Source organism: Pholcus phalangioides, unplaced genomic scaffold (assembly GCF_987345545.1).
Source record: "Pholcus phalangioides strain wild (caught in Gottingen) unplaced genomic scaffold, Ppha-v1.0 ptg000008l_1, whole genome shotgun sequence".
Lineage (NCBI taxonomy): Eukaryota > Metazoa > Arthropoda > Arachnida > Araneae > Pholcidae > Pholcus > Pholcus phalangioides.
This window is the reverse complement of record NW_028301601.1, coordinates 38,608,258-38,635,372: the sequence shown is the minus strand read 5'-3', so window position 1 is coordinate 38,635,372 and position 27,115 is coordinate 38,608,258. Positions and strand designations below refer to the sequence as shown.

The window sequence follows — 27,115 nt, the reverse complement described above, 5'->3', positions numbered from 1 at the left end:
CTATTTTCTCCTCGTGGCCCTCATGTCTTATTCATCATACTCCCTCCCACTCCAGCCTTGCACAGTAGCGTGATCATTGTGACGGACAAAACTCGCATTGCCAGGACTCGAAACACACCATGACATCCATCTTATACTCTTTTTTAGCAGACGACATGACAATGACGTCAGCTGGTACCGATACCGGCAACTCATGAAACGGTCCTTATTATGTAGCCTTGTCATGATATATGTGCAGAGATCGCAAAGAAATCCACTTGTGGTTGCGTTTCCAAACACAGCCTACCTGTAATTTTGTTTAATGATGATTCCACTGCAATATCAGAATCACAATCTATTAAAAATAAGGACAAGAGAGTATCGAATATATTCGTGATGAAATTTGATTTATTGCAAGAAAAAGTTAATACAAATGGTTTTATATAATCGTAACATCGGAACAGTGTAAAGGAGCATATAAAATAAAGACAATTTTCTTTTTATTTACAGATATATATATATATATATATATATATATATTATATAACACTTTTGATGGTGTCAAATTTGTTAAATGAAAAAAAAAAAGTGACATTGGAATTCGATTAGGACAATGGGTGGTAGGGACTTACTTGTGGAAAATCGAATGAAAAATAAAAAAAACTCAAATGCGATTGTACGATCGAGTTGTTCCAGAGATACGTAGAATCGCCAATCGTCTTGTACCAGGGGGTTTCAAGCTCAAGCGCCGCAAAAAGACGTACAGTGTGGATAAAAAATATCTTGTCTCGTTTAATCGTTTAGTGTACAACGTGCGAGGAAAAAGTATATGTACGCACTTTTCCTTCTCTCGAGACAGGCCCGTCATTTGGGGGCCTAAAAAATACACTAGAAATGGTATATAAAAATTAAATAATACACTATAATAGTAAGTGTAATTTATTTATTTAGTGTAATTTATAGTAAGTATGTATACATTGAGTACACGTTCTTTGCCCCCCCCCCGAGAAAAAGTTGAACCTTTTTCTCGGGGGTGGGGGGGGGGGCTCTTCATTTTTTTCTTTACCTTTTATCAATAAAACCTTTCCTTTTCTCTCTCTCGCTAAAGTTTGACGATAGTAATACGTAGGGAAAGGGTGGATGGAAGAGGAGGAAAGAATGAAAAACTTGTTCTGATCTTTTTCTTTCATTTCTCATGTGTTAACAATAACACCACCCTTTTTGACATTTATCTCCGTTGATTCAACTGCATCTCGCCCTATTTTGTTGCCGAAAGCCTGTACGTGAAGGGGGTTAAATGACCGGGCGGGTGACTAATGCATGGATTTGATGTGAAATTCGAGGAACCAATTTTTTTCCAGCATAGTCACGAAATATCTAGCATTCCAATGAATATAAGTTGCAGGTCTAGCGTCAGTTTCGTATGTTCTGTCCCGATTCGGTTGTACCAGCAAACCAGAGGAATCGTGTTCGAATCAGAATATGAACTATTTTGTTTTGTGGGACAAATTATTTACTTACTGAACGGGACCGCCCTAACTGCGTTAACTGATACGTTGATATACGGGCTTGTCGGCAGCGTCCCTCCCTTGAAAAGCCGGGGCCGCAAATTGGAAGCAAAAATGTATCGTTGACGTATTTGATGTTGAGGATTATCGAGCGATAATCTCTCGCTGATGCGCAAGAGAGAGGACCGTGAAAATGGTTTCATTTTGAAATAATCCTTTTCCCATCGATCGATCTCTCCTTTGCAAAAGCAGATTTGACAATCGGATTAACAGAGATAAGCTAGGAATGAGTGTTATATTAAGTTTGTGCTATGTCTGCACCACACCCTTGTACGTTTATGAAATCTCGGGTTCGAACGCCAATGAACAAAGGCCATCTTTGATCCTCGTCCCTTTTTCGAATTTCTAGAAGTAATGATGAATCTCAAGGATGAATCCCGATGGATGAACGATTAGATGTCGTCATTTTTCAGACAAGGATGAGTGAGACATAGCCAGGACCGGTTCTGGATATTTTTAAAGTGTAAGCGAATAATATTTTGGTGGTAAAAAAATCGCCCCTCATCAGTTGGCGCTTTCTGCGGGCGCATAGTTCGCAGAATTCAAGATCCGGCCCTGGGCATAGTTCGTCAAATTGAAGCTTAAAACTCAATAACGCCGTGTTGTTACGAGTGAAAGCTACAGGTCGATCATTAACGATAGGTGAGAATATAATGATCGTCCGATTGTCATCTAGGCTCAACAATCGATCTGAGAAAACAAGAAGTACCCCAGAGATTAAAATGAAAATACTTCTGTTCAAGCCGGTGTGAATTGTTCCCCCCCCCCCACCCACTTACGTAGAGGCTTTTGGCAACAAATTTGGACGATGTGCAGCTGAGCTAGCAAAGATGACTCTGAAAAAGTGCTGTTATTGTTGACACATAGGAAATAAAAGGGAAAAAAGATAGGCAGCACAGGCTTTCCATCATTTCTCCCTCTCCCACAGCCACCCTTTCTCTATGTATGCAATACTATATTTCTTTTAGTCGTCAAATCGTAGCGAGAGAGAAAAGATAATGCTGAGACAAAAACAATTTTCTTTTACAGGGTCATCAAATGAAGAGTCTCCGAAAAAAGGGGAAAATAGAGCTTGAGAATGCACTCGTTTCATGTACGCGGTGCCGAGATATCTCGTCCCTGTACGTTCATGGGTTAAAAAGGTGAGGTTTGCAATCATTTATTTCGATCCATTGCGACACCTCGAAATTTGACGAGAGAGAATCTACCTTCATATTAAAATAGCAATATGAAAGTACTTGGCGATAGCATAGACGCCACAAGTAGTGGAAATAAAGATGAGACGAACTTTCCTCTCGGAAGCAGGTGTTATGGACGCATATTATACTGTGGTGGGGTTGGCAGGTGTAAGCGGAACAAAAAAAAACTTTTAGTTCTATTTTTGAGTTTCTACCCTTCAAAGATTTTTCCCTTACTTTTCGCAAATATTTCCATATTTCCCTGACTTTTACCAAGTATTCTACATTCCCCTTGACCTTTGCCAAGTATTCTACATTTTTCCTGACTTTCAGGTCGCTGAGAACCCTGTTTTTACTTCTGAAATCTGAAACATATGTAGCTGTGCCTGTGTTGGACCCATGCTACCAAATTGTGTGAGCGCTCGAGCACCCCTGGCTATAATACGCCACTCACCCGCAATAGTTCCTATAGTCATCTCGCAAGAATTTTGGCCATCGGTCCAAGAATTTGCCCAACATTTAAGCCCGTCCCCCTCCCCCTTCCGTTTTTTTTACCTGCGAGACACGTTGTATAGGATGTACCGAAAAAAAAAAAGCGGCGGACCATCCTGATACTGGAATGAAATATTCGCAACGAAACTGAACAATTAGTATGGCAGCCTTTGATAATAAAGAGTGCTTTGAACAATGTCGTGTACCAGTTTAGCCACTTCTATTGATTTTACCACAGAAATATGCTAGTATATACACTGAAGAGTCAAAAAAACTGGTCCACCTGCCTAATATCTGTGTAGGGTTGGGTTGGGTTTGAACCAACACTTACTTCATCGAAAGCATTAACCTTGGCATAATCTATTATCGCCTCATTAAAGAACTTTATTTCGGGTCGAGTGATTTGTCGCTGCGCAAAAGGCGATTCAGTACCACGAATATCCCTAAAAGATGGAAAAAATGACGCTAAAATAGTAAAGCGTCTCAAATGTCTTTACGGCAAATATAAGGCAGAACTGTGAGCAGGAGGGTGTTTTTCTTAGATATAAGATCGTTAACTTTCATTATGTCGGCGTTCTTCACGTCCATTCCTTCTACTTCGAGGATCTCGTCACCAATGTCCAACAAGCCGGATAATTGTTTCTGCGTTTCTTGATCGCGCATCCGCGACACGAACACCCCTGCGAAATAGTACAATAACAAACATAGATTAACATACATCATGCACATAAATCGTATACTCGTATGAATAACTAATATATGCATTGTCTAATGGATAGCCGTTGCTCACCTTTCGAGTTATGAACCCGTCCTCTCGCCACGAAAAAACCGTACGGCTTGCTGGGGGCCTTCGACAACTCTACCACTTGAGATCCGTCCAAGTTCAGTTGCAATAGTTGTCCTCGGACATTTGAACCTCCGCAATCGTTATCGTCTTCGTCCCACACTGTATTCGCACCGCTACAACAAATGGAAAAAAAAAAATCTTAAGGCCGAAACACACCACACTGACATAGTGCATTGTGTGACGTGGGGCATCATTCCACCACCGAATTTCTCTGAATCAGAATTCACAACGTCCGACGGGACGTGATCAGTGCCGTAACTAGCTATTCCTGTGGCCTGAAAAAGATGGCCAAATCTATTGTTCTATCACTTTGGTTCCCCCCCCCCCGAAATGAAAGTGGTTCCCTCCCCCCCCCCATCCGAACTAAATTTCTGGCTACGCCCCTGGCGGGTGCAACTCTTGCATTTGCGTAATTACGGCACTGGACGTGATTATCAGTCACGTCACGTCAGTGTAGTGTGGTTTCGGCCTTTTGGGGGTTACTCTAAAAGAGCTTAATTTCATCACTATAAAACATACACCAATATGTAGATCACCCGAAAGAGGTAGGCTACATCAGCCTATTTTCGAATTCACTTTCGGTGAAAGATAATGAATAAACAGAAGACGAGAGCGAGATGTTCACCTGGGATGGGCAACGACTTCGGCGATGGCAGGCGTTTTGTTTTGTTTCTTCCTACGCTTCCTGCTCATGCTGGCTCGGATCCCTTTCATGAAGGATTTGGTCCTGTGCAGCTTGCTGTTGTTCACTTCGTTACGCTCTTCCTTCTCCGGACGGTAGATGCGTTCTGTTGAAAATGCTTTTTGGAAAGCGTTCCTCGCGCTCCTCGTCAGGTCTTGGACGCGCTCGAAGAACCCTCTCCTCGAACCATCTTGCTTTCGATATAGAGTGAAATCACTGAAATGGTAACAACAATGATTATATGGCAGATGTTTGAGCAAGAGCTAGAACACGTTCAGTGTGGTTCTTTACGTTCAGTCATTTTGGTCGTCTTTCGCGGAAAATCCTCATCGAGCTAGTGCTGTTTTACCCATAGACTAAAGATATAATAGACAGCGCACGCTATTCATAAAATTTGTCGAACGTGAAGAAAAGATGAGCAGTATTGTCGGGCAAAGAACAGGTTCTGCGCTATTACATTTGGCTCGTTTTCACAGAACATAGTGATTTCCTGTTAATGCTAGGATGTTGTAACGAAATTTGAGTTGATGAAAACCTCATTCAAAAATGAATTTCATTCATTTTTTGTAAAATATTTAGGGAATGTGGGATTTGAAGAAGAAAAAAAAAATCAATTCCATATATATATATATATATATATAATATAAACAAATATTGAAAAACGAAATTTTTTTTATTTTCAAAAAGGGATAACTCCTAATAATTTAAGACTTTTGAGTTTTTAAATCTTATTATATAACCTATCTCTTATATATACAGTCTATTTCATTTATATTTTTAAATATTCTCTTCTCATTCACTTTGTCACTTTTAATTTCGAAAATTTATTTTAACTAGGGATTATTAAAACAGAAAAATTATCTTCCAGGAACATTAAAATTGCTTTAATCATACATTTATTCCGAGTATATAATTATAATGCATCATATTATGTTATGTAATGTAACACATTCACACTCATACCATATTCAGTCATGAAATATTTAAATAATAAGTAAAAGTTTCATTTCCAACATTCTTGAAAAACCTTTTATAACCTTATCACACAAAAATGTAAGCAATTACATAATAATTCAGGAATAAAATGGATTTTTCAAGAAAATTGCAAAACCTCATCGTTAGTACTTTTCTAAATTATAAGAAATGATATTCCGCGTAGCGTGTATATGAAATAATTTAGAGTACGTAAATGTATGTTACATGTGACATATGTGTAACCTCTTCGCTCCAGAAGTATACATATGTGAATCTTCATTTTTTTTAGGCATTAAGTAGTTTTTAGAATGATTCTTTCATTCAGTTAACACCTGAGGTACACATAGTGACTTCAGATCTTAACTCAGATGGTCCTAATAAAGATATTGACTGGAAATTAATTAATCAATTAATTAATTGATTTTTGTTGTTTAAGGGCAATTTCACATACAACAAACACAAATTAATCAATAAAAAAAATTTATTTTCTGTACTAGTTTTATCTCAGGCGTGAAGAGAGGTAAAAATACTATTTTTAGAGGTAGTTACACATTTTTATGCAAAACTGCCATTGTCTAAAGGGTGCGTTTTCATTACATTCTATTTAAATAAAATATTTGCCATAAATTCCTCATTCTCAAAAGCATATTATCTTCAAGTTGAGCGAAACTCAAATAAACTCACTAGCTCGTCAAATCTTGCGGAGACGTATATTTCAGTTAAAAATTAATAAAACTCATTACTTCAATCATTTATTGCCAAAAATTCCATTAAAACATTTAATAATGACTTGTGACATTTGAATTTTACCAAAACTTGGAACTTTTAATTGAATTAAATCCAAAATGGAGTCGTTAAAAACTGAGATTACGTCAGAAATCCATTGAATCGTCAATTTAATATTCCAATTTTTTATTTATAAGAAGGGGAATAAGCAAAAAAGTACTCAATTGTGAAAGGATACTGGTCCCCCTTTCCTAAACCGTTTAGAACATCCGAAAGCTGCGCAAGTGTTGGCCATTCTAATCAAAAATAAGACAGCGCGTGTAGATCGTCATACGAATAGCCATAAGGAAAGCATTGCCAGCGAGATTCCCTGACCAGAATTTTGACCGGAGTCACGTGACTCCGATCTTTGCTTCACATTGTAACCCCTCGCGCGCTCTCTATATTATTCTAACTCTGTGGTTTTACCTCAGTTTGCGAGCATGAATCATTCCGCTAACGTCTCGCAATCCATAACACGCGTACATACCTAAAAGTGAACACTCCCATAAGAAATCACCAAAACTCAAATTTCACAAGTCTCTGGCACGCCAGCCACGATTTCCAGATAAAGTGCGGGTTAATTTGCTTTATATTATTTTAGTTCCATTTTTATTTCGTCCCAGAATAGCACAGTCGGTAGCGTAATGCTATAATACACTGTGGGTCTGAAGTTTCAATCTGCGTCTCGTTACATGCAGATTTTGGGGTAGTAAATTCTAGCACAGTTGACACGTTTAAAAGAAATACGATAAACATGTTGGGGGTAAAAATCGAGAATCTACCTATACTTACAACAAGACAACCATAAGTATTACTTATGGGCATATCATAATATTTTATCATGTATATATGTTACGGTAAAAGCCCGAAGAGTGGTAAAACCTAGGTTTTACCAAGTCGAGTTGGTAAAAGCCCGAAGTACGCTTGAAAACGTATACATTTCGGGCTTTCACCAAGCACTTCGGTAAAAGCTGACATTTAGTAACTTTCATGAAAATTGGTAAAAATGCGAATTTTCTAATTTTCATTAATTTGAAAGCTTGTCATATATTAAGTGACCAGACATTTTGGTTCAAAATGTTCTGCGCCGGCCGATTTTTAGAGTTGTCCCGGAATAACGTAACAGATCTACTGTTAAGCAAGATTTGGCGTAAAAAAAATTGGCTATATTTTTTTCCTCAACATTTGGCGATATTCGGTTCGAATTCCCCTAATGGTCCGGTTTCGTCGTATTGAAAAATCTGATATTCATCCTAATTATGGCGAAATGTTTCGTAACAAATGCGTTTCTATTTCGTTATACATAGTCTCGAATACGTTGACTGAAGTGAATCATTATATGAAGCAGTAAAGCGTTGTCAATAGTGTCCCTTTGCCTTTGGATGCAAACGAACTTGAGTGAATCCACGTCGGCTGCATAAATACACGTACCTGTATGGTACAGAGCACGCGTTTTATACCCATTTACACTCGAGATTGTGGCACATTAATTTTTCCTCATCTAGCAAACGTCGTGTAAACAAAAATCTGACGTCATCTCGAAGCAGTGCCGAATTTCCCTATAAGCTAAACATGCTACCGCGTAGGGCCCCGAGGTCTGCAGAGGCAACACCATCTATTGCAGAAGGCCTCCGCGCGAAGTTCGTGACGTCACAGATGATGTCCATTTCACCTGAACACGTAAAATTTCAGCAGCTCCCCAAAAATGACACCAACAAGCACACACACACACACACAAATCAACTCTTTCTCTAGATAAAAAAATATTGTACTTTTTTTTGCTGCATTTTGTACTGAAATGACACAAAAAATGTGCTTTCTAAAATACCAAAAAAAATTGAAAAAAGAAATTGTTATAATGGCTTTTTCTGTTGTTTTTTTTTTTTTTTGACTATTTTGAATATACATTCGCCATGTATATTCAAATATACACGGGACCATAGAGGGTAAAAAAAAGTTATCATTTCATAGTATATCATTATTACAGTTCAGAACCCCCCCCCCCCGGTCATTTTCTCTTTCCTCCTCCTTCTGGCTATATGGGTGAACATCTCTGCCTTCACCACTATGCAATTTTTTCTTCCTGGTTGCAATTCTCGTACTTCATCGTCCCAGTATATGCGCAGCCTACCTAGCTACCTACCAAGGATGTGACAAAAACAGCTGGCAATCAGCATTTACATCTTCGTGTGCGTAAAAATGCGCAATTATACTGGGTAGTTAATTTGAAGGAAACATCAAATAAATAGGTTCTATCTGTACGCATTCTTCCGTAATGGAATAAGTTTCGGAGCTTTGTGAACATAGTCGTATATCCTCTCTCTCATATATATATCCGTTGTTCACTCTAAATGTAACGAGGTCTTGGAATTTCGGCTAAGAATTTCTCCCCCCCCCCCCCACAGACAAGAGACGGAGTATATCAGCACCTCCTGGAGATAGAGGGCCTCTGCACTGCTTGCCATAAACGTCATTCAGACTACCTAGCAAGTTTGCATCCTATTTCGTTTCTTCCTATTTTGGCGTAGAATCTGCCTGATGGGCTCACAAATACCGCATAGTCATTGGATGTGGGGCAAAGAAATCGCCAATTCTGAGCCCGATCATTTCTTTTCCTCACAAAAATGATACTGGCACGAACAGAGAATTTTTTTCCCTGAATATTCTGAGGGAAAACGGACTATATACTGACGTCACAAGCAGCGTGCGGCGGCCTTCTATCTCTAGGAGGTGCTGAGTATATCCATAGCGTAAAAGTTGGGGGTGGGGCGACTCGGACTCATGGACCAAATACAAATTATGACTCCTAAACAATGAGTACATATAAATATGAGTCTTTCCCCCCGCCCTCCGGAATCCTTTAGCTGTGGGGCTTTTTGAATAGACGTCATAATCATCATCAGAATCACTTTGAGGGGCAGGCACAGGATGATCCCCATAGAAATCAATGTTAAAATACCCGATTTTACTGTAGAAATGCGGAAATTTACTGTGGATTTCCGCAACATCAATAATTTTAAAAATTGAAGGGAATTCCCTATTTTTGAAACATTGAGTTCTCAATGCCCAGAATATTAAATATAAAATAATTAGCCGGACCTACTTTTGAGTTCGATATCCATGCATTATTGTTTTCAACTTTTTATTTATATCTTTTTGAGTATGAAAATTGAAGTTTATGTCCCTTATTGCCTTTTAATATTCAACTGCATCAATTCATACAGGTTAAGTTTTTTTAAATATTAATAATGGCTGATAAATTACATTCAAATAATACCGTAGCAATTGAGGTAATTGAACACACAGGCAGATAGATAACTTGAACTTGAAAAAAAAATCGAAATAATTAGCACCCATCAATAAAAGAAAAAAATATATTTCATTTCTACATTTCTATATAATGTATATTTGTTCTTTCAATCTTTCATGAGCTGCCGAGGAAGTCGCCATGTTGGTTGCCTTGGATAAGGTTTGTATGTCCCTCGAAGAAAGACGGACGAAATAGGAAGGAAAGAAATATCACGTGATCCAAAAAGCATCAGCTATTTGCATTCCGCGCTGGTCCAATACTTTCGATTGAGAATAAAGTTTTTGAAATACGTGGGCACAAAACTACACTGCTTGACAATCGCTAAGGAACAGTGTTGTTTTTCATCATACCTAATGACAGACATCCTCTAAAGGAATGAAACTTGGCAAATGTTCAATAGACATCCTGAAGTATCTTTATTTTGTAAAATGGAACAGAGAGATATTGCTGCATGCCAAAAAAAGATAAGCAAAAGAAAAAAAGATGTTCTTAGCGTTACGAGCTCCTTAGTTCAGTTTCGAAAAACGCTCGTTCTGCTAGAAATACGGAACGATACGAGTTCTTCAGTATAAATTGTGACCTCTTCGGACACTAATGCACATTTGGCATCTTTTGTGCCTACTGTCCACCAATTTGTTGAGGAGAGCTTGAGGGATTTTGTTTCATTCATCTTCCAAGGCAATTTTGGGTTCCTGCATGGTTCAAGAGGAGTTATATCTTATACGTCTGCCGAGTGCATCCCAATGCACTTGGATGCAAATCCCTATGGGATTTAGGTTCAGAATACGCAGGCTATGTCCATGGGCTCAATATCTTCACTTTCTAGTGTGTCATACACTTCAACTGCCCTATGCGGACGGATATTGCCATCCATGAACCTAAAGTCTGGACCAACTGCACTGCGGGAAAGATGGGCATGGCCCAGAAGAATCCCGAAGCAATACCGCTGTGACTTTACGACACCTTCATCAAAGATATGAAGCGGAGTTCTGCCATCGTGCATAATACCCACTCACACCATAGCGATCAATTTCCTGGACCGGTGGAAACGAATTCCCTGCTCCCTCCGTAGTAGCTAGTGTCCAGAATTACTGTCGACGCGGAAGCGCGGTTCGTCGGAGAACATGATTCTGGACCACTGTTGCTGACCTAACGAATATGCTCATTACACCAACGGAATCTTTCTCGACGATGATGGATTCGTAGTGGAATGCATTTTACAGGCTTCCGTGTGTATAAGCCAACATAATTCAATCGCCAAAAAATGGTTCTTGCTTATAAGCGACTGCCAATAGCGTTAGCAAGGTCTGTCGCAATCTAATCAGAAATTTCTGTTTTTTTACGCCACTAGACTGACATATCTTATTGCGGTGTGGTGATCCCCCCACGGCCTCCAGCACTCGGTAGACGTGTTACTCAAAAACGTAACCCTCCTGGAACCATACAGGAATTAAAAATCGCCTTGAATGACGAATGGGACATAATCCCTGAAGTTCTCCGCCACAATTTAGTGGACAGCATGCACGACAGATGCCAAATGTGTATGAGTGTCCGAGGAGCCCACACTTCATACTTTAGAGCCCGTATCTGTCGTTATTTCTAGCAAAACGAACATCTTTCGTAACTGTTTATAATTTGCTGAGCAACTTTTTTTCTTTTGCTCATCTTTTTTTCTCAATGTGGCGATATATATTTATTCCATTTGGCATAATAAAGATACTTCAGGATGTCTATTGAACATGTGCCAAGTTTCATTTCTTCGAAGGATGTCTATCATTATGTATAACGAAAAATAACAATGCTCTTTAGCAATTTTATCAAGCAGTATTGAGTTGACACTGGTCCTGGTTAAGGCGACTAGAAAATACCTCAGATACGGAAAAACGGTTGAATGAGAAGATATCGATGTTTTCGGAAAGGAAAATTCATCTCTGCCCTCACGGGGACTCGAATTACCGGACAAGTGCTCTAACAACTAAGCTATGAAGACAGAATTTCCCCTCCTTGAAGCGTATGTATATGCGGATTGGCTCCGTGCATAGTCTAAGGTAGCTGTTTTCATAGCTTACTTGGTAGAGCACTCGTCCGGCCATCGAGAGACCGGGGTTCGAGTCCTCGCGATGGCAGAGACGAATTTTCCTTTCCCGAAACTCTCCTCATTCAACCAGTTTTCCGTATCTGTCGTATTAACAAGGGAGAGTGGCGTCTTTCATCATGGAAAATACCTAGCAGACTCATCTTCCACCATCTTAGGGTAGAAAAACTAGTTTTCTCTAATCAATAAAAAAAAATGGCAGAGGTGACAGCTTTTTGATGTAGCGATAATATTGAGGTCACCCTGTGCACTCCTCCTGGGGTTTCCGGTAGCTATAGCTCTCTGGTTTCATTGGCGTAACGAGTGACAGCGTATTGAAATAAAACTTACGCTCCTTTCACACGTTACGGATTCTTCCGTGAGGAGGATCTTCCGTACGGCAGATCCTCTACACGGAGGTAATTGCTTTCTGCTTTATTGCAGAGTAGATTCGTTCGACTGAATGCCCGTAGCGTGTGAAAGCATGTCACATACGCCACTGTGTTCTTGGAAACGGCACGGCAGCCGCGTGTTGCAGTGGCAGCGGACGGCGACTGGTCCGTATCATGTGAAAGCTGCCATTGATCATTTCCCTGATCAAAACTCCCGAACAAAAAAAAGCTTTTAGTTCTATTTTTGAGTTTCTACCCTTCAAAGATTTTTCCCTTACTTTTATTTCCATATTTCCCTGACTTTTACCAAGTATTCTTCATTTCCCTTGACCTTTGCCAAGTATTCTACATTTTTCCTGACTTTCAGGTCGCTGAGAACCCTGTTTTTACTTCTGAAATCTAAAATATATGTAGCTGTGCCTGTGTTCTACCAAATTGTGTGAGCGCTCGAGCACCCCTGGCTATAATACGCCACTCGCCCGCAATAGTTCCTATAGTCATCTCGCAAGAATTTTGGCCATCGGTCCAAGAATTTGCCCAACATTTAAGCCCGTCCCCCTCCCCCTTCCGTTTTTTTACCTGCGAGACACGCTGTATAGGATGTACCGGGGAAAAAAAGCGGCGGACCATCCTGATACTGGAATGAAATATTCGCAACGAAACTGAACAATTAGTATGGCAGCCTTTGATAACAAGGAGTGCTTTGAACAATGTCGTGTACCAGTTTAGCCACTTCTATTGATTTTACCACAGAGATATGCTAGTATATACACTGAAGAGCCAAAAAAACTGGTTCACCTGCCTAATATCGTGTACGCCCCCCCCCCCCCCCGCGCGAGCCCGCAGAAGTGCTGCAACACGACGTGGCATGGACTCGACTAATGTCTGAAGTAGTGCTGGAGGTAATTGACACCATGAATCCTGCAGGGCTGTCCATAAATCCGTAGGAGTAAGAGGGTGTGGAGATCTCTTCTGAACAGCACGTTGCAAGGCATCCCAGATATGTTCAATAATGTTCATGGCTGGGGATTTAGGTGGCCAGCGGAAGTGTCTAAAGTCAGAAGAGTGTTCCTGGAGCCACTTTGTAGCAATTCTGGACGTGTGGGGTGTCGTATTGTCCTGCTGAAATTGTCCAAGTCCGTCGGAATGCACAATGGACATGAATGGATCAGACAGGATGCTTACGTACCTGTCACCTGTCAGAGTCGTATCTAGACGTATCAGGGGTCCATATCATACCATATCACGCCATACCATCACAGAGCCTCCACCAGCTTGAACAGTCCCCTGTTGACATGTAGGGTCCATGGATTCATGAGGTTGTCTCCATACCCGTACACGTCCATGAGCTCGAAGCAATTGGAACCGAGACTCGTCAGACCAGGCAACGTGTTTCCAGTCCTCAACAGTCCAATGTCGGTGTTGTCGGGCCCAGGCGAGGCGTAAAGCTTTGTGTCGTGCAGTCGTCAAGGGTACACGAGTGGGCGGGCCTTCGGCTCCGAAAGCCCATATCGATGACGTTTCGTTGAATGGTTCGCACGCTGACACTTGTTGATGGCCCAGCATTGAAATCTGCAGCAATTTGCGGAAGGGTTGCACGTCTGTCACGTTTAATGATTCTCGTCAGTCGTCGTTGGTCCCGTTCTTGCATGATCTTTTTCTGGCCGCAGCGATGGCGTAGATTTAATTTTTTACCGGATTCCCGATATTCACGGTACACTCGTGAAATGGTCGTACGTGAAAATCCAAATTTCATCGCTACCTCGGAGATGCTATGTCCCATCTCTCGTGCGCCGACTATTTCACCACGTTCAAACTCACTTAAATCTCGATAACCTGCCATTGTAGCAGCAGTAACCGATCTAACAACTACGCCAGACACTTGTTGTGTTATATAGGCGTTGCCGACCGCAGCGCCGTACTCTGATTGGTTCCATATCTCTTTATTTGCATACTCATGCCTGTACCAGTTTTTTTGGCTGTTCAGTTTATTTGCAATGATAATTTCGCCTGCATAGCCGGATTATTATCAAAATTATATGGAAAAAGACCGCGAGAAAAATAGCAAGTTTAATATTGTTTATTTACTGAGCTCACCTCGTATGCAGATTCTTCTTCGGTGGCACGGGAGGTTCGTTCTCATCGGGCTGGCCGGTGGTCAGTGTTGGCATACTAGCGGCAAATTTGTTTTTCCTGGAGGTGTCCACGACGGCGTATTCGACTTCCCTCTCCATACGAGTGGCGACTGCGGAGTAAACCAATCACCGATGGAAACAAAAAAGGGGGCAAGAAAACAGTTTCAATCGAAGAAGTTTGAAAAACACATACTTATAATATAAATGATACACCATACATATTAGTGATATAAATCACTTATCATTCAATAAGACCAAGAAGAAGTAGAAAAGCCAATAAAAACTCACCATTCTGTTGTTTCGACGACGAAACTTGTTGCAGCGTAGGATCGCTACACTTGGATTCCATCGTGGTCGGTCGGACAGCGGCGATTACGGCACGGGGAGCACCTAAATTGCTTCTTGTCGCTGGAAAATCAGCGCTATCCAACGTATCGAAACTGTTGTCGTTCCCCGAGCCCACCTCTGGTTGAAATCTAGAATTTGATGTCGTGGGCGGTCTCGCGCCACGAAGTGGTAATAACGTCCTCGTCCGATAGCAGCACGTGCACGGTACTCGAAACGGGTCGTGGAGCTCTCCGGATTTCTTCGTGTCTTCTATATCCGGAGCATTTTCGTCATTGGTCTGTGTGTTATCGGGTACTACGGAAGCTACGTGAGCGTAGACGTGAACCATGCTATCGTCGCGACACGTTGCAAGACCTCGGAAATCTCCGTAACCTACGGTCCGCACAAGACTCGAAGAGCTTGGGATTTTCTGTAGGTCGCAAGGCTTCGTCGTACTACTATAGGTCGGGGCGTTTTCCTGGTGTGGTTCTTGCTCGTCGACCGTCGGTAACAACGAGCAACTGGAACTTTTGGAAAAAATGTTCGTGGCCTTTTCACACGTCGCGTAACAACAAGAGCACCTGCGTTGGCAACACGAAGATTCGGGAGGAGAGAAGATGGCATGCTGACTAGAATGGATGTTTTTTTCGTGAGAGCGGTACCTGCAGGGGTCGGCGCGCGATGACCTCTGGCACCGCGTCGATACTCTCTGAGCATGATGTCCCGTCGATGCGCTGATTCCACTCTTCGTGCTACCAGCGGCAAATGCTGGTGTGATCTTCTGAAAACCAAATCAAAGCAAAGAAATCCTATTACCTCATGTACACTTTAATCGCTGAAGACGCAGCCACAAAAGAAGCAAAATAACAGAGTGTGTGTACAATTAAAAGCTCACTTTTTCAGAGCTGTCTACAGCCGAAAATACTCACCAGAATTCGACGAAATTCCATTAGCGTCTGAAGCATACATGATCAACCTATTCATTGCCCTCGGGCAAAATGTGAGTCATCTTATGTGACCCGTGCCCTCAAACCTAATTTTGTAAAAATGAACACTAACAAGAAAAGGTTCCCAAGATGTCGTCCTCAAAAAATTATAAAAAATATATACGTATATGCATCCATCTCACCCAGAAACACATAAAAAAAATTAGCGGCGAAGGGCAATTATTAAAGCCTCAAAAAATTATTAAAAATGATGACAGTTGGCCACTCATCGCCTCTCGATCTTCTTGGTGATATCTATAAAAAAAATTTAAAAAAACGCTTTTTTCTCACTTTCTTTTCATTTTTCTTTTTTCCAGCTCCTTCTCTGTTCTAGAAACTACTTATATATTTCTCTTTTATCCCCCTCTATCTTTGTGTGTGCTTCATCCACCTGATCTAGGAAGCCTAGAAATACTAACGGGCTCATCACCAAGAGTGGTTGTTCTAGATCGAACAACATCTCGATCTCCGCTTGGTTATCCAGGCTTTCGTACTTCGTGTGAAAAAGCGGAGATTGACATCGTTTCTCTCTATGTGTCGCCATCTGGGGGCTAACGTCGTAAGGGCTATTAGCTGAGCTTGGAGGCTGTCCATGCGCAGTCCCGTTCAGCATTCATACATATGCTCTAAGGATTGAATATGTCTGTCCTCTGCAGTTCAATGGTTAGAACACTCGCCCGGACAGTGAGAGATTGGTGGTTCGATTCCCCACAGAGGAATGTGAATTTTCTTTCCGAACAACATCTCGATCTCCGGTTATCCAGGCTTTCGCACTTCGTATGGACAAGCGGAGAGTGACATCGTTTCTCTCTATAGCGTTCATTAGTTCTTTTTACCCCCTCTACCACCTATTAAAATGCACATGGACGATCCTTCCCCGAGTCCACGCACAGCGCCACTTTTATTCCAATTTGAAATTGTCCACTCTGTTACGGCCATTAAGAGTGGGCATTTTAAAATTGGAAAAATTCCCATTTCCCTTCGGGATTCAAACAAAAAAATAGTTTTTCATAAGAAAAATAGTGGTTTTTTTTCAAAATTTTACTGTTTATGGCATATACAGTGGAACTTCGGTTAACGAGCTTAATTCGTTCCTCCAACGTGCTCGTTATCCGAATAGTTCGTTATTCGAACCGAACTTCCCCCTAGGAAATAATGGAAACTCGGATAATTCGATCCACAATTATTCATTCACATAAAAATGACTAATAAAAACGGCATTCAATCAATAATTAAACACAATAATAATTATACATAATGCAATAAAATATACGTAACATAAATAACGCCATAAATAAACGTACAAAAAATACGCTAATGTTTACGAATTAACTTACTCTAAACGACGGGAGAAAGAGGAGGACTATCGTTTAGAACGATTTACACTGTTGTTTGCAAACTCAATCTTTTTGCGTGCCTCTATGAATTCGTAGAAGATGCTTGCTCATCCCTGGAATGCGAAGAAGCATGAGTACCTCTAGATATGCGCATGGTGAACTTTAGTACCGCTAGAAAAGCATGGATGCATTCGTACACCCAGAAATGCGCAGAAGTCAGGGCGAAAAGAATCTAATTCAGTGACACTTGCTTTTGCTTCTTTTAGGATTACTGGGAAATGGTAAATTGCAGTGTTTGGCGGACAGATTCATTGCTCGCACAATGCTACGGCTTCATTTGGGTGGTTCTTTTCTACAGAGTTTTGCACAGATTCCCACACATTCTACATAACTCTCTAATCTCATTTAGGTGAGGGGCATCTCTTTACTTTTCTCTTCCTCAGATGAGATACCGTCCACAAATTCTTGCTGGTGCACGCATGAGAGACCCATCACGTCATCTACTGTGAACTTCTAAACATTTTCCGCCTCTAGTTCTTAAATGCCATCCTCATGCACCTCCAGTCCATGGTCTTCCCCAAGCACAAAATCTCTTCGACAAAAAGAGGCTCTTGCTCATAAGATAGCCACCCTGAACATCACGTTCTATAATGCAATACGCTTCAGAACCAAAGTAGAATTAAAAAAACTTCAAGTGTACATACGCGATGGGGGGGGGGGGGGAAGACATGGACAATGAATTACCGAAGACGACCACATGGAGGTCACACATCCAATATAAAAAATATATTCTGCAACTTACCGGATCGCTGGTGTCGTCATCGGAACTCGCTGGGGGAGCGCACCCGCACCGGTTGTTCTTGAGATTCCACGTGACGGCTTTCTTGCAGCGCGAGAACCCCGTTTCATTGGTGCTGCCGGGTGACGGCGTCGAGACCACTCTGTTAGTCCAATAAGGGTGGCTACGATTTTCACCTATCATGGCCGTGGCGTATTTCCTCAGCTCGAAGTCGGACAGAGTTCGACTTCTGGCTCTCTGCTCCATCCTCGATTGGATGCACATAGCCGTCCGTGGAAGAGACCCACTTTCGTCGACACCATCGTCGCTTCCCGACGTTGTCACGTTGGTGGTGGGAGGACGGGGAGGAGGAGTGAAGCGTTGTGCGTACAAAGTAGCGAACAGTTTCCTGCAAGATCTTCGGAGCGTTTGTTCCGATAAGTGAGCTGGAGGAAGATCTTCGGCTCGAACTTTCGAGGAGAACACAGACAGGGGCGTCGGTGGCCTCCTGTAACGAATGAAATCACTATAAATATCAGTTCGTCCTCTCATGTATTCGAATTGACGTTTACTTACCTCAGTCTTATGGTGGAAGATGCTGCTCTCACTCTCATGGGTTGGGAGGGTTGTATAATCAATCAATCTATATATATATATATATATATAATTTATTTTGTGTGTGTGTGTGTGTGTGTGCGTGTGTGTGTGTGTGTGTGTGTGTGTGTGTGTGTGTGTGTGTGTGTGTGTGTGTTCTCTATACAAATCTGCAATTTCAGATCGATCGTCGCCAAATTTTGCATATATACCAAATGGGACCCGACTTGAACGATAGGCTACTTTAAAATTTCGTCAGAGCAGGGAAAATGCCCCAAACGGGCAAAAAACTGTCGGACAACAATGGTTTTTGGGCCTCAACAATCACTTTCGGAACGTTTACTTTGGTTACCGTAGTTCCCTAGAAATGCGTTTCAGACGTGTATGTGCCTTTACAATGGTTTGTCACTTCTTTAATGCTGCCAGTATATATGTATAATAATTTATGCCTTTATAATGGTTTGTAATTTTTTCAATCCTCCCAGTAACGAGAGCTTTTGAATAGACTTCAGAATCATCATCAGCATCGTTTTGAGGGTCAGGAAAAGGGTGATCCTCATAGAAATCGGTGTTAAAATTTCCGATTTTACTGAAGAAATGGGGAAATTTATTGGGGGTTTCCACCACATCAATAATTTTAAAAATTGTATTAAATTCGCGATTTTCGAAGTATTGAGTTCGCTTAGAGAGATATACGAAGCCCAGGAGATTAAAAATGAAGTAATTTGCCGGACCTACTTTTGAGTTGGATATATTCATGCAATAACATTGATTTAATTTTTTTATTTATATCTTCTCAAGCATGAAAATTAATGTCTCCGTATTGTCTTTTAATATTCAACTGCATAAATTCATGTAGTTTAGGATGTTTTAAAATTAATTATGGGACCATAAGGTACATCGAAAAAATTCCACAGCTTTAATTAAGCATTTTTGGAAGCTGAAACACGCAGATGTGGATAACTTGAAGTCCAGGGGGCGGGAATAGAAATACTTGGCACGCCTTAAAAAGCGGAAAAAAATATTTTAATTCCTACGTTTCTTTAAATCTAGATTTGTTTCTTTCATGAGTCGAAAGTAGCCATATTGGTTCACTTGGACACGGTTTGTGTGTGTTCCTCAAAGAAAGAGGGAGGTATCACGTGATCCAAAAAGCCTCATTGAAGAAAACCCGGGCAGCGCCGGGTATTATAGCTAGTATTATATATTCACGTACTTTAACAACAGATATTTCAGAAAATCGAAATTATGATGGGGTGGGGGAGATGAAATAAATGCCAAGTGTCGGTCTCCCTCTTAATAAAGGTGATTTAGTGTGTTGTTGGGGGGGGGGAGGCAATTCTATTAAGAAGTGACCCAAACCAGAACTTTTTGTAGGGGTAAAATCCTCGGTAAGGGTTTTCACAGCATAGTGAAAAAAAATTCTGTGGATGGCCACCTCAACGCAAGATCAACTTTTTGAAGTCCGGAATTTTTCTCCTACACTACTTGCTTGTGTTTCTCTCTCTCTCTCTCTCTCTCTCTCCCCCCCCAAAAAAAAATTACCAAACGTAGAGCTCTGAAAACACATCACTTTAAGCTTTTTTGTAAAAATGCCTTTTTTGAATTTCTCCTACCATAAATGCTATTTTAACATTGGTTTGAGTTTATTCGTAAATTTTAGAGACCCCATTCTGTAGAACCTGGATATTTTGAGCATCGGAACGTCAAAAGAAGTGCTCTTTTTAAAATCCCTATCTCCATATTAATTATTACAATTAATTACCTCCATATAATTATTAATTAAACAAAAGAAGTACAAACAAAAAATATGAACGCCAAAAATCTGTGTTTATGCGACACGAAAGGTCGTTCAGTCCCAATTAACTTCATGGATTCACATCTTTCTTGTAGAATACTTTTATTCATGAGGGCCCCTCGATTAAAGCAAAAGCCTGGTAGGCAACTCAGTATGAAATATGGTGCAGGTTTCCATAAACTTCCAAAACATTTTTTCACCTTTTTCGCTTCACCCTAATGTACAACCAAAGGGCCATTCAGCATCAACTATATGAAAAACATATTATATTGACAAGTTAGTTTCTTGCGCAGTCGATGCATGCATTTATTATGATGTGTTACTGACTGGCATGATGTTGCTTAATAATTTACGCATTTGTATTCTTGCACAGATTTAATGAATTTTGGTAAAAAAACAAGCAAAGTTTAGACTTTTCCACATTTCGTATTAAAATTTTCAAGTCCAACGATATTTATGTTGGTACAACATCTATTATTATTTGAAATCGGCAATTGCATGTAGAATTCAGGCTTTATACAAAAGATATATATGTATATAAATAAATATAAAAAAAGATAAGAACACAAAAAAAAAGGGGGGAAAAATATAAGGAACAACGAGAAGGTCTTTCTCAAGGGGAAACCCCCAACATTGTTCCAGACAAGCAAAAATGGCAAGCCATAGAATGGCTAAAATTACCATCCGTTCCCCCGACATTTTTGCATTAACAAGCTTCGGAAGTCCAAAATACACGAGAAAGAAAAGGAAATGTTAGAAAATACAAAAATCGAAATTGAAAATCATTAGACTTACAAGAAAAAGGTATTGGCAATAAAATCAAAAAAAAATGAAAATGTCCAAATAAAATAATGGGCACCACCATACAAGTGTGTTGTTCCAAAGTAGTTTATGAAAAGAAATTAAAAAAGTTACAAAAATCCTACCTTAAATTCAACTAGTGATTTTCAATTTCGATTTTTGTATTTTCTAAAATTTTGCTTTTCTTTCTCATGTTTGGACTTCTAATGCTTGTTATTGCAAAAATGTCGGGGGAATGGATTTTTTTTCAGGGAAACCCTGGTGCCCCATTGTAATGCATTGCAAATATTTAGTGCAATTATACCCAAGTTTAGGTCTCTATATCTTTCTGCAATTTTCCCCATGCACAAAATCAAGAAATAAAGCACCCGTCTTTCTGCACTGTATCTAAGGATTAGGTTCAAGTCTATTTACCAGATCTTCTATATTTCTTCTAATCGACAACTTTACAGCATTTCAATATGAATACCATGGTAGGTTTCTTTTACCTAACCGATGTTACTTATAACATCGCAGTTTAATAAAGGGAAAATGAAATTTAAATTTTGTGATTTAAATCAATGGTTTTTTTTAAAAATCAAGTGATTCAAATCGTGATTTTAATCGTTCGGCATACCCTGAGGTAAATCAAATCTGAGTGAGACAGCAGCACGATATTTTTCAAATTATTACAACTGTAAATATGACTCTTTCAAAACCTCTCCCAACAAAGACCACAAAGAGCATTTTGGTTTATTTTTTGGCGTCGTTCCAAGTTCGGGTTGTAGCAGTTATCCTGGAAATGAGTAAAATAATAAGTGCCGTGCAGTGAAATAACATTTTTATCAATCGCAAGCTGCTGAGATCAAAGCTGAAGTGGAATAAATTCATAGAGATTTTTCACCATCGTCAAAGAAAATTGGTCCATTTTTGGATCAACGAACGTAAACGGGCCACACATCCACCGAAGAAGAACAGCATCCCGCTCGTCCGGTTTAGACCACTATCCTGGAAATGATTGAAAAATTTCATGGTATCATCATTGAACATCGCAGATTGAAGAAGCTTGAGATATCTAATGTTGTGGGCATTTGAATAGAGAGGCTCACAATATTCAGCTTGAGAAATTGAAAAAGCTTTGTGCGTTACGGGTGCTGAGATTGCTAACGATTGAGCATAAGCGAATGCAAAAGACATTTCAAGAGAAAATTTGCGATATTGGCCTGAAGGCTTTCGGCGACGATTGTTGACCTCTGTACAAAAGAGTCAAAACTCTTTGTACAAAACAAAAGAGGCCAAAATAGTGGCAAAGCATGGTGAGACGGCTTCAAACAAGGCAAAGGCTGTTTTGTCCGCAGAAAAAGTGATGGCCACATTTTTTGGGATTCTCAAGACATAGTCTATGTTTCCCAACCTTTTTGGTACGTGGACCCCTTGCGGTGAAGGTCAATGCTCCGCGGACCTCGTCTAGCGTCGGAAGATCAATTTTGACGCCATAAATCGAAGATGCATTGTTTTTATAGTTTTCACACCATAAAATTATGGATAAATTACAATTTTGCAGCACAAAATGTGTCATTCACGCAATCGTAAAAAATGAAAATGATCCCACGGGCCCATTGCAAAGTACTCACAGAACTCCGTGAGTGAAAAACACTAGTCTACATAGACTACTTCCAGAAGGGTCATACAATGATTGGAGAACATTATGCCATACTTCTGGGAAATTTGAAAGAACAGCTGAATGAATGAATGAACGCCAGAACTTTGCCACTGGACTTATCCCGTTGCCGAGATCTCTTCCAGCCCAGCTTCGTGGCAGTCTGGAACACTTCATTTTGTGTCAAAAGAGAAAAAAAATGAGGAAAAAAAACATACAAAATTTTTACAACATATTTCCCCCGGACAATTGAAAGAACAGCTGCAGGCCAAGATTTAATGATAAAGTAATTTTCTGATGGGATAAAAAATTTGAACATCACTGAAAAAAGCGTGCGGAGCTTTCTTTGAAGGACACTGTTAAAAAATAAAGTAGAATTTTTCGAGGGGAAAAAAAAGATGACACCGTTTTTTACTTTAATTACTCATCAAACGACCCTCGCAGGCGAAAAATTTGTTGCAACGAAACTACGATCAGTTTCACGAACCGACGGAATATTTTGTCGCGATGAAACAAAACTCATCGCAACTGCGTACACTTGGAACTATCGTAAATATAAAAAAAACGTGCATACTACGCTCTCATATGTATAAGTAGTATGTATTTGTAAGCGCACCTGTTGCATTCTCTGAGAAGTGGTTGGCAACGATGCTCCGTGTCGAGGCTGCTGTTGAACGACGAGCAAGTTCCGGTAAATTTGTCTCGTGATACGCAGTCGAATCGGAAGTCCGCATGCGCACCAACTCTGAAAAACAATAGGTAGGGACAAGAAAAAAAAAACGAAAAGAAAACCTTATTTTTATGGATAAGATGCATACTACATACATGGCTTCGATTCTTCTCGGTGGAAATCAAAAATTAAACTCGAGACGACATCTCTTAGTAAAAAAGAATATCTATGTCGATATAGTTCTTGTTTATGAAGGAATAATATGAAATTCTTGCTGTCGTTCGTATATTGCAGTGGTTCTCTGGCCTGTGGTACACGGTTCATTCAATAGACCAGCGGTTCTCAACCTTTTCGACTCGCGGAGCCCTTTTCATTATATAAATGTCTATGACGGAGCCCTGTAGGCATATTTTTCATTTATTCTTCAAAGTCACTGATTTACTTTTATTTCAAATTTACAGTTTCTCATATTTTCCTCGAGCGGCCGCGGAGCCCATGGAGCACCGGTTGAGAACCGCTGCAATAGACAAATATAAAAAAATGGCCAAGAGGAAGATAAGAAACATTAGACACAAAAAGCAAGGGAAGGGGGTGTACTCCCACACTTTTGCAACAAGAACTACCCATCGGGCGCGGACCCAGAAGGGCCTAATATACAATGGAAAGTAGTAGTTCTGTCGAATAAAATAAGGGGCGTATATTCACCATACGATATTTACCTCTAGTTGCTTGCCCTCACCGTTATATAGCCCTAAATTTGCCCTGACTTCTACGCATTTCTGGGTGTACGAATGCATCCATGCTTTTCTAGCGGTACTAAAGTTCACCATACGCATATCTAGAGGTACTCATGCTTCTTCGCATTCCAGGGATGAGCAAGCATCTTCTACGAATTCATAGAGGCACGCAAGACAGCAAGACACTGACGCATTTCACTGCTATGTCTTGAACTTTTTTACGAATACCTCCTGCGCATTTTAAAATAGGGCACCTCCTGTGTATTTTGTATATTTCAGAGGGTACGCACGCTTCATCACATTTAGAAGAAATTAAACAAAAATACTTCTCAACATTTCTGAGGGTACGCAAGTCTCCTACGCACTTTCAGGTGAAATGACATTAAAACATACGAACTCACTTCGCTTTTGGGCGACTCTTCGGTTTCTAGGAGGAGCAGCAAATGACAAGACTGCTAGGAGGAGCAGCATAGAATGCGTTCGAGGAGGAGTAACGTAGGCCAACGCATAACAGCAGAAAACGCGACTTTTTCAATTTGTTTTTTTTATTATTTGTTTCTCACATGAAATGTTCATCCGAGATTCGTGAAACAGCAGCAGCAGCTGTTCAAACGGCCAAAACGTTTTTCGCAAGTTCCACGAAAATGGCTGGTTGCGCGGAATATGCTTGCTTTGACTTTAGTACGCGCAGTCTCCGTTCTTCCGCAGCAAGAGATTTCTGTCTTTTATTTCTTTTTTTCGCGATTCGTTCTTAGCAGTCGGCATTTGCATCTCCGACTTTTGCAACTTTTTCAAGTGAACAACCAAAAAAAATAATAATAAAAATAAATAAATAATAATGTTATTGTCATAAAACAAACTGGCGTAATGAGCACAAATAAACTTTGATTCTAAGTTTAAAAACTAAGTTTAGTATCTAAGTTTTTTTTAACTAAGTTTCGCACTGCTCAATGTGAGTGATGTTACGTGCACGTTACATCAGCATGATACTGTGTTATGCTTTTGAAGAGCTGGCCGTCTAGTTCCCTTTCACAGCTTCAGCTATAAGTCGGTGCATCCCAAAGTGGTCCAGGGGGGTGGTAGAAGCTACGGGTATAACATAAGGCCCTATGGGTTTTCTTGAGTAGGGGGGCGATGAGAAAAAAAAAATTCTAACAAAAAAGGGCGATGGAATGTTTGCGAAACTCTGAGTTAGGCCATCCTCTTTGATGACGGGGGAACTCAACCATTTTAGCATTTTCGATCATCTTCTTATTTTTTTACTTATACTACTTAACCGTAATACACATCTTGTACATATTCCGCAGCGGAATTTCTGACAATCGGTACATGCCGGAATGTGAGTGTATCCAAGTTTATGTGTGGCTGCTGACATATTTATGTCGTCGGAGTTGTTCTTGTTGGCACTGACATCTGTCTTCGATATTTCGAGGTGAAAATGGTAGAGGCTTGTATTTTCATCCTACGCTGTCGGTCTGCGTGCTCTCTGCGGGGAGACTTTTTCAAATAGGAGACCGGCTCGCATTCGCCCCTTTAAGTTGGGAAACCGCAGAAAACCAACTTCAGTCGACCACCACTGCACCGTCAACAGGGTTCGAACCTGGATCCTTATGATGGAGAGTTCGGCACGATGTCCACACATAAACAACGACCGCTGCTTATTCAGTTCTATAAACGGGGCTATCGCCAGGAATACACAGGGTGTCCCGTAAATAGAGGTGCAAACTTTAAGAGGAGGTAGAGAACATCAAAAGGATTGAGAATCGCACAGGAACCCATGGCCGAATACGTCATCGTACGTCGCTAGGAGGCGCTATTCACGACACGCGCCGAAGGGAAAGTATGTGATTTTACCTCTTTTTTTTCTGCCAGCCTCCTGATCGTATAGCGTTGCATGCTCCTGTTTTGCCTGCTCCTACAGCGACCACTGCTAGAAATGAGAAAAAATCATACATTTCCATACCAGCGCTGTCACGAACATCGCAACCTTTCTCAATCATTTCGATGTCCTCCCCTTAAATCTTGTACCTCTATTTACGGATCACCCTGTATACTTTAAGGTTTAAGACATCGAGCCGTTATCATTCAGCCAGCCCCCCTAAGACCACACCCCTTAGAAAAGGGGTTAAGGGAGTCTGGTGCCCGCGCGCAAAACCAGGGAGGGCACCGGGTTTACTCTTTGGGAGGGGGATTAAAATTACTGGGCTGGGGGGCATGAAAATAAATACTTGCCCCGGGAAATTTTGTAATTTTTGTTCCCAGTTGTGGCCCTATTCGTGCCATAAATAATATTCTGCTTTGTTGAATGGACCGCGTTTTTAGGCGGATATTGTATTTTGACACGATAATGCCCGCGCTCATGTGTCCCAGTAAATTGAACATCTTCTCGCGGAAAGCACTGGAATACCCATCCAGCATTCCGGATGTTATTTGTTCTTGTCACCCCCCCCCCCCCACACACACACAAAAAAAAAGGTAGCCTCGGATGCTGATGTGAAGGGCATTGTGAAAGGTGTGCTGCTCTCATAGTGCGAGGGCAGAGCAGAGTTTCTCAAACTTTTTTTATTAACATCTTTAGGAATTTTTTCTCTCGCCCCCCCCCCAACTTAAGCAAGGCCGTGTGGGATACTATTTTCTCCCCATAGCTCCTACCACTCTCCCCCCCCCCCCAGTGCTGAAAATACGTATATAAAAGGTCGAAAATGGTTAAGGCGGCCTTACCCAGGGCCGTCTTAAAGGCATCAGGACCCCGGACCAAGTGATTTTTCTGAGGCTCTACCTGGAAAATTTTCGAAAAAATCAACTACTTCTCGTTTTTCTGAGGCCCCTCTTCTCTTGAGGCCCCGGTGCCGCGCGCGGGTGGGCCCATTTGTTAAGACGGCACTGGCCTTACACTCTCTTGGATCATTCCATCATCTACGTTGTTTTTCCAAAATGGGCAATGGTACTTGCGACCAATCGTACGGCTACGGCTACAGTCTGCCTCCAAGCCCAAAAGCAATTATCTCTAACCTGGTACGTTCATTTTACCATCAGGGAATCACCCAT

The 27,115-nt window shown here is 40.8% G+C and overlaps 1 protein-coding gene across 1 annotated transcript; it reads right to left on the bottom strand.

Moving 5' to 3' along the window:
• Nucleotides 1-490: 490 nt before the first annotated feature.
• LOC149084263 (uncharacterized) lies at nucleotides 491-27,115 on the bottom strand. The gene is made up of 9 exons (XM_089235286.1): nucleotides 27,098-27,115; nucleotides 24,469-24,494; nucleotides 23,277-23,405; nucleotides 17,853-18,336; nucleotides 14,689-15,508; nucleotides 14,363-14,510; nucleotides 4,690-4,962; nucleotides 4,008-4,177; nucleotides 491-3,897 (listed from the first exon to the last, which is right to left on the bottom strand). The coding sequence occupies exons 1-9, from the start codon at nucleotides 27,113-27,115 to the stop codon at nucleotides 3,701-3,703; spliced, it is 2,265 nt and encodes a 754-aa protein (XP_089091412.1). The 3' UTR covers nucleotides 491-3,700.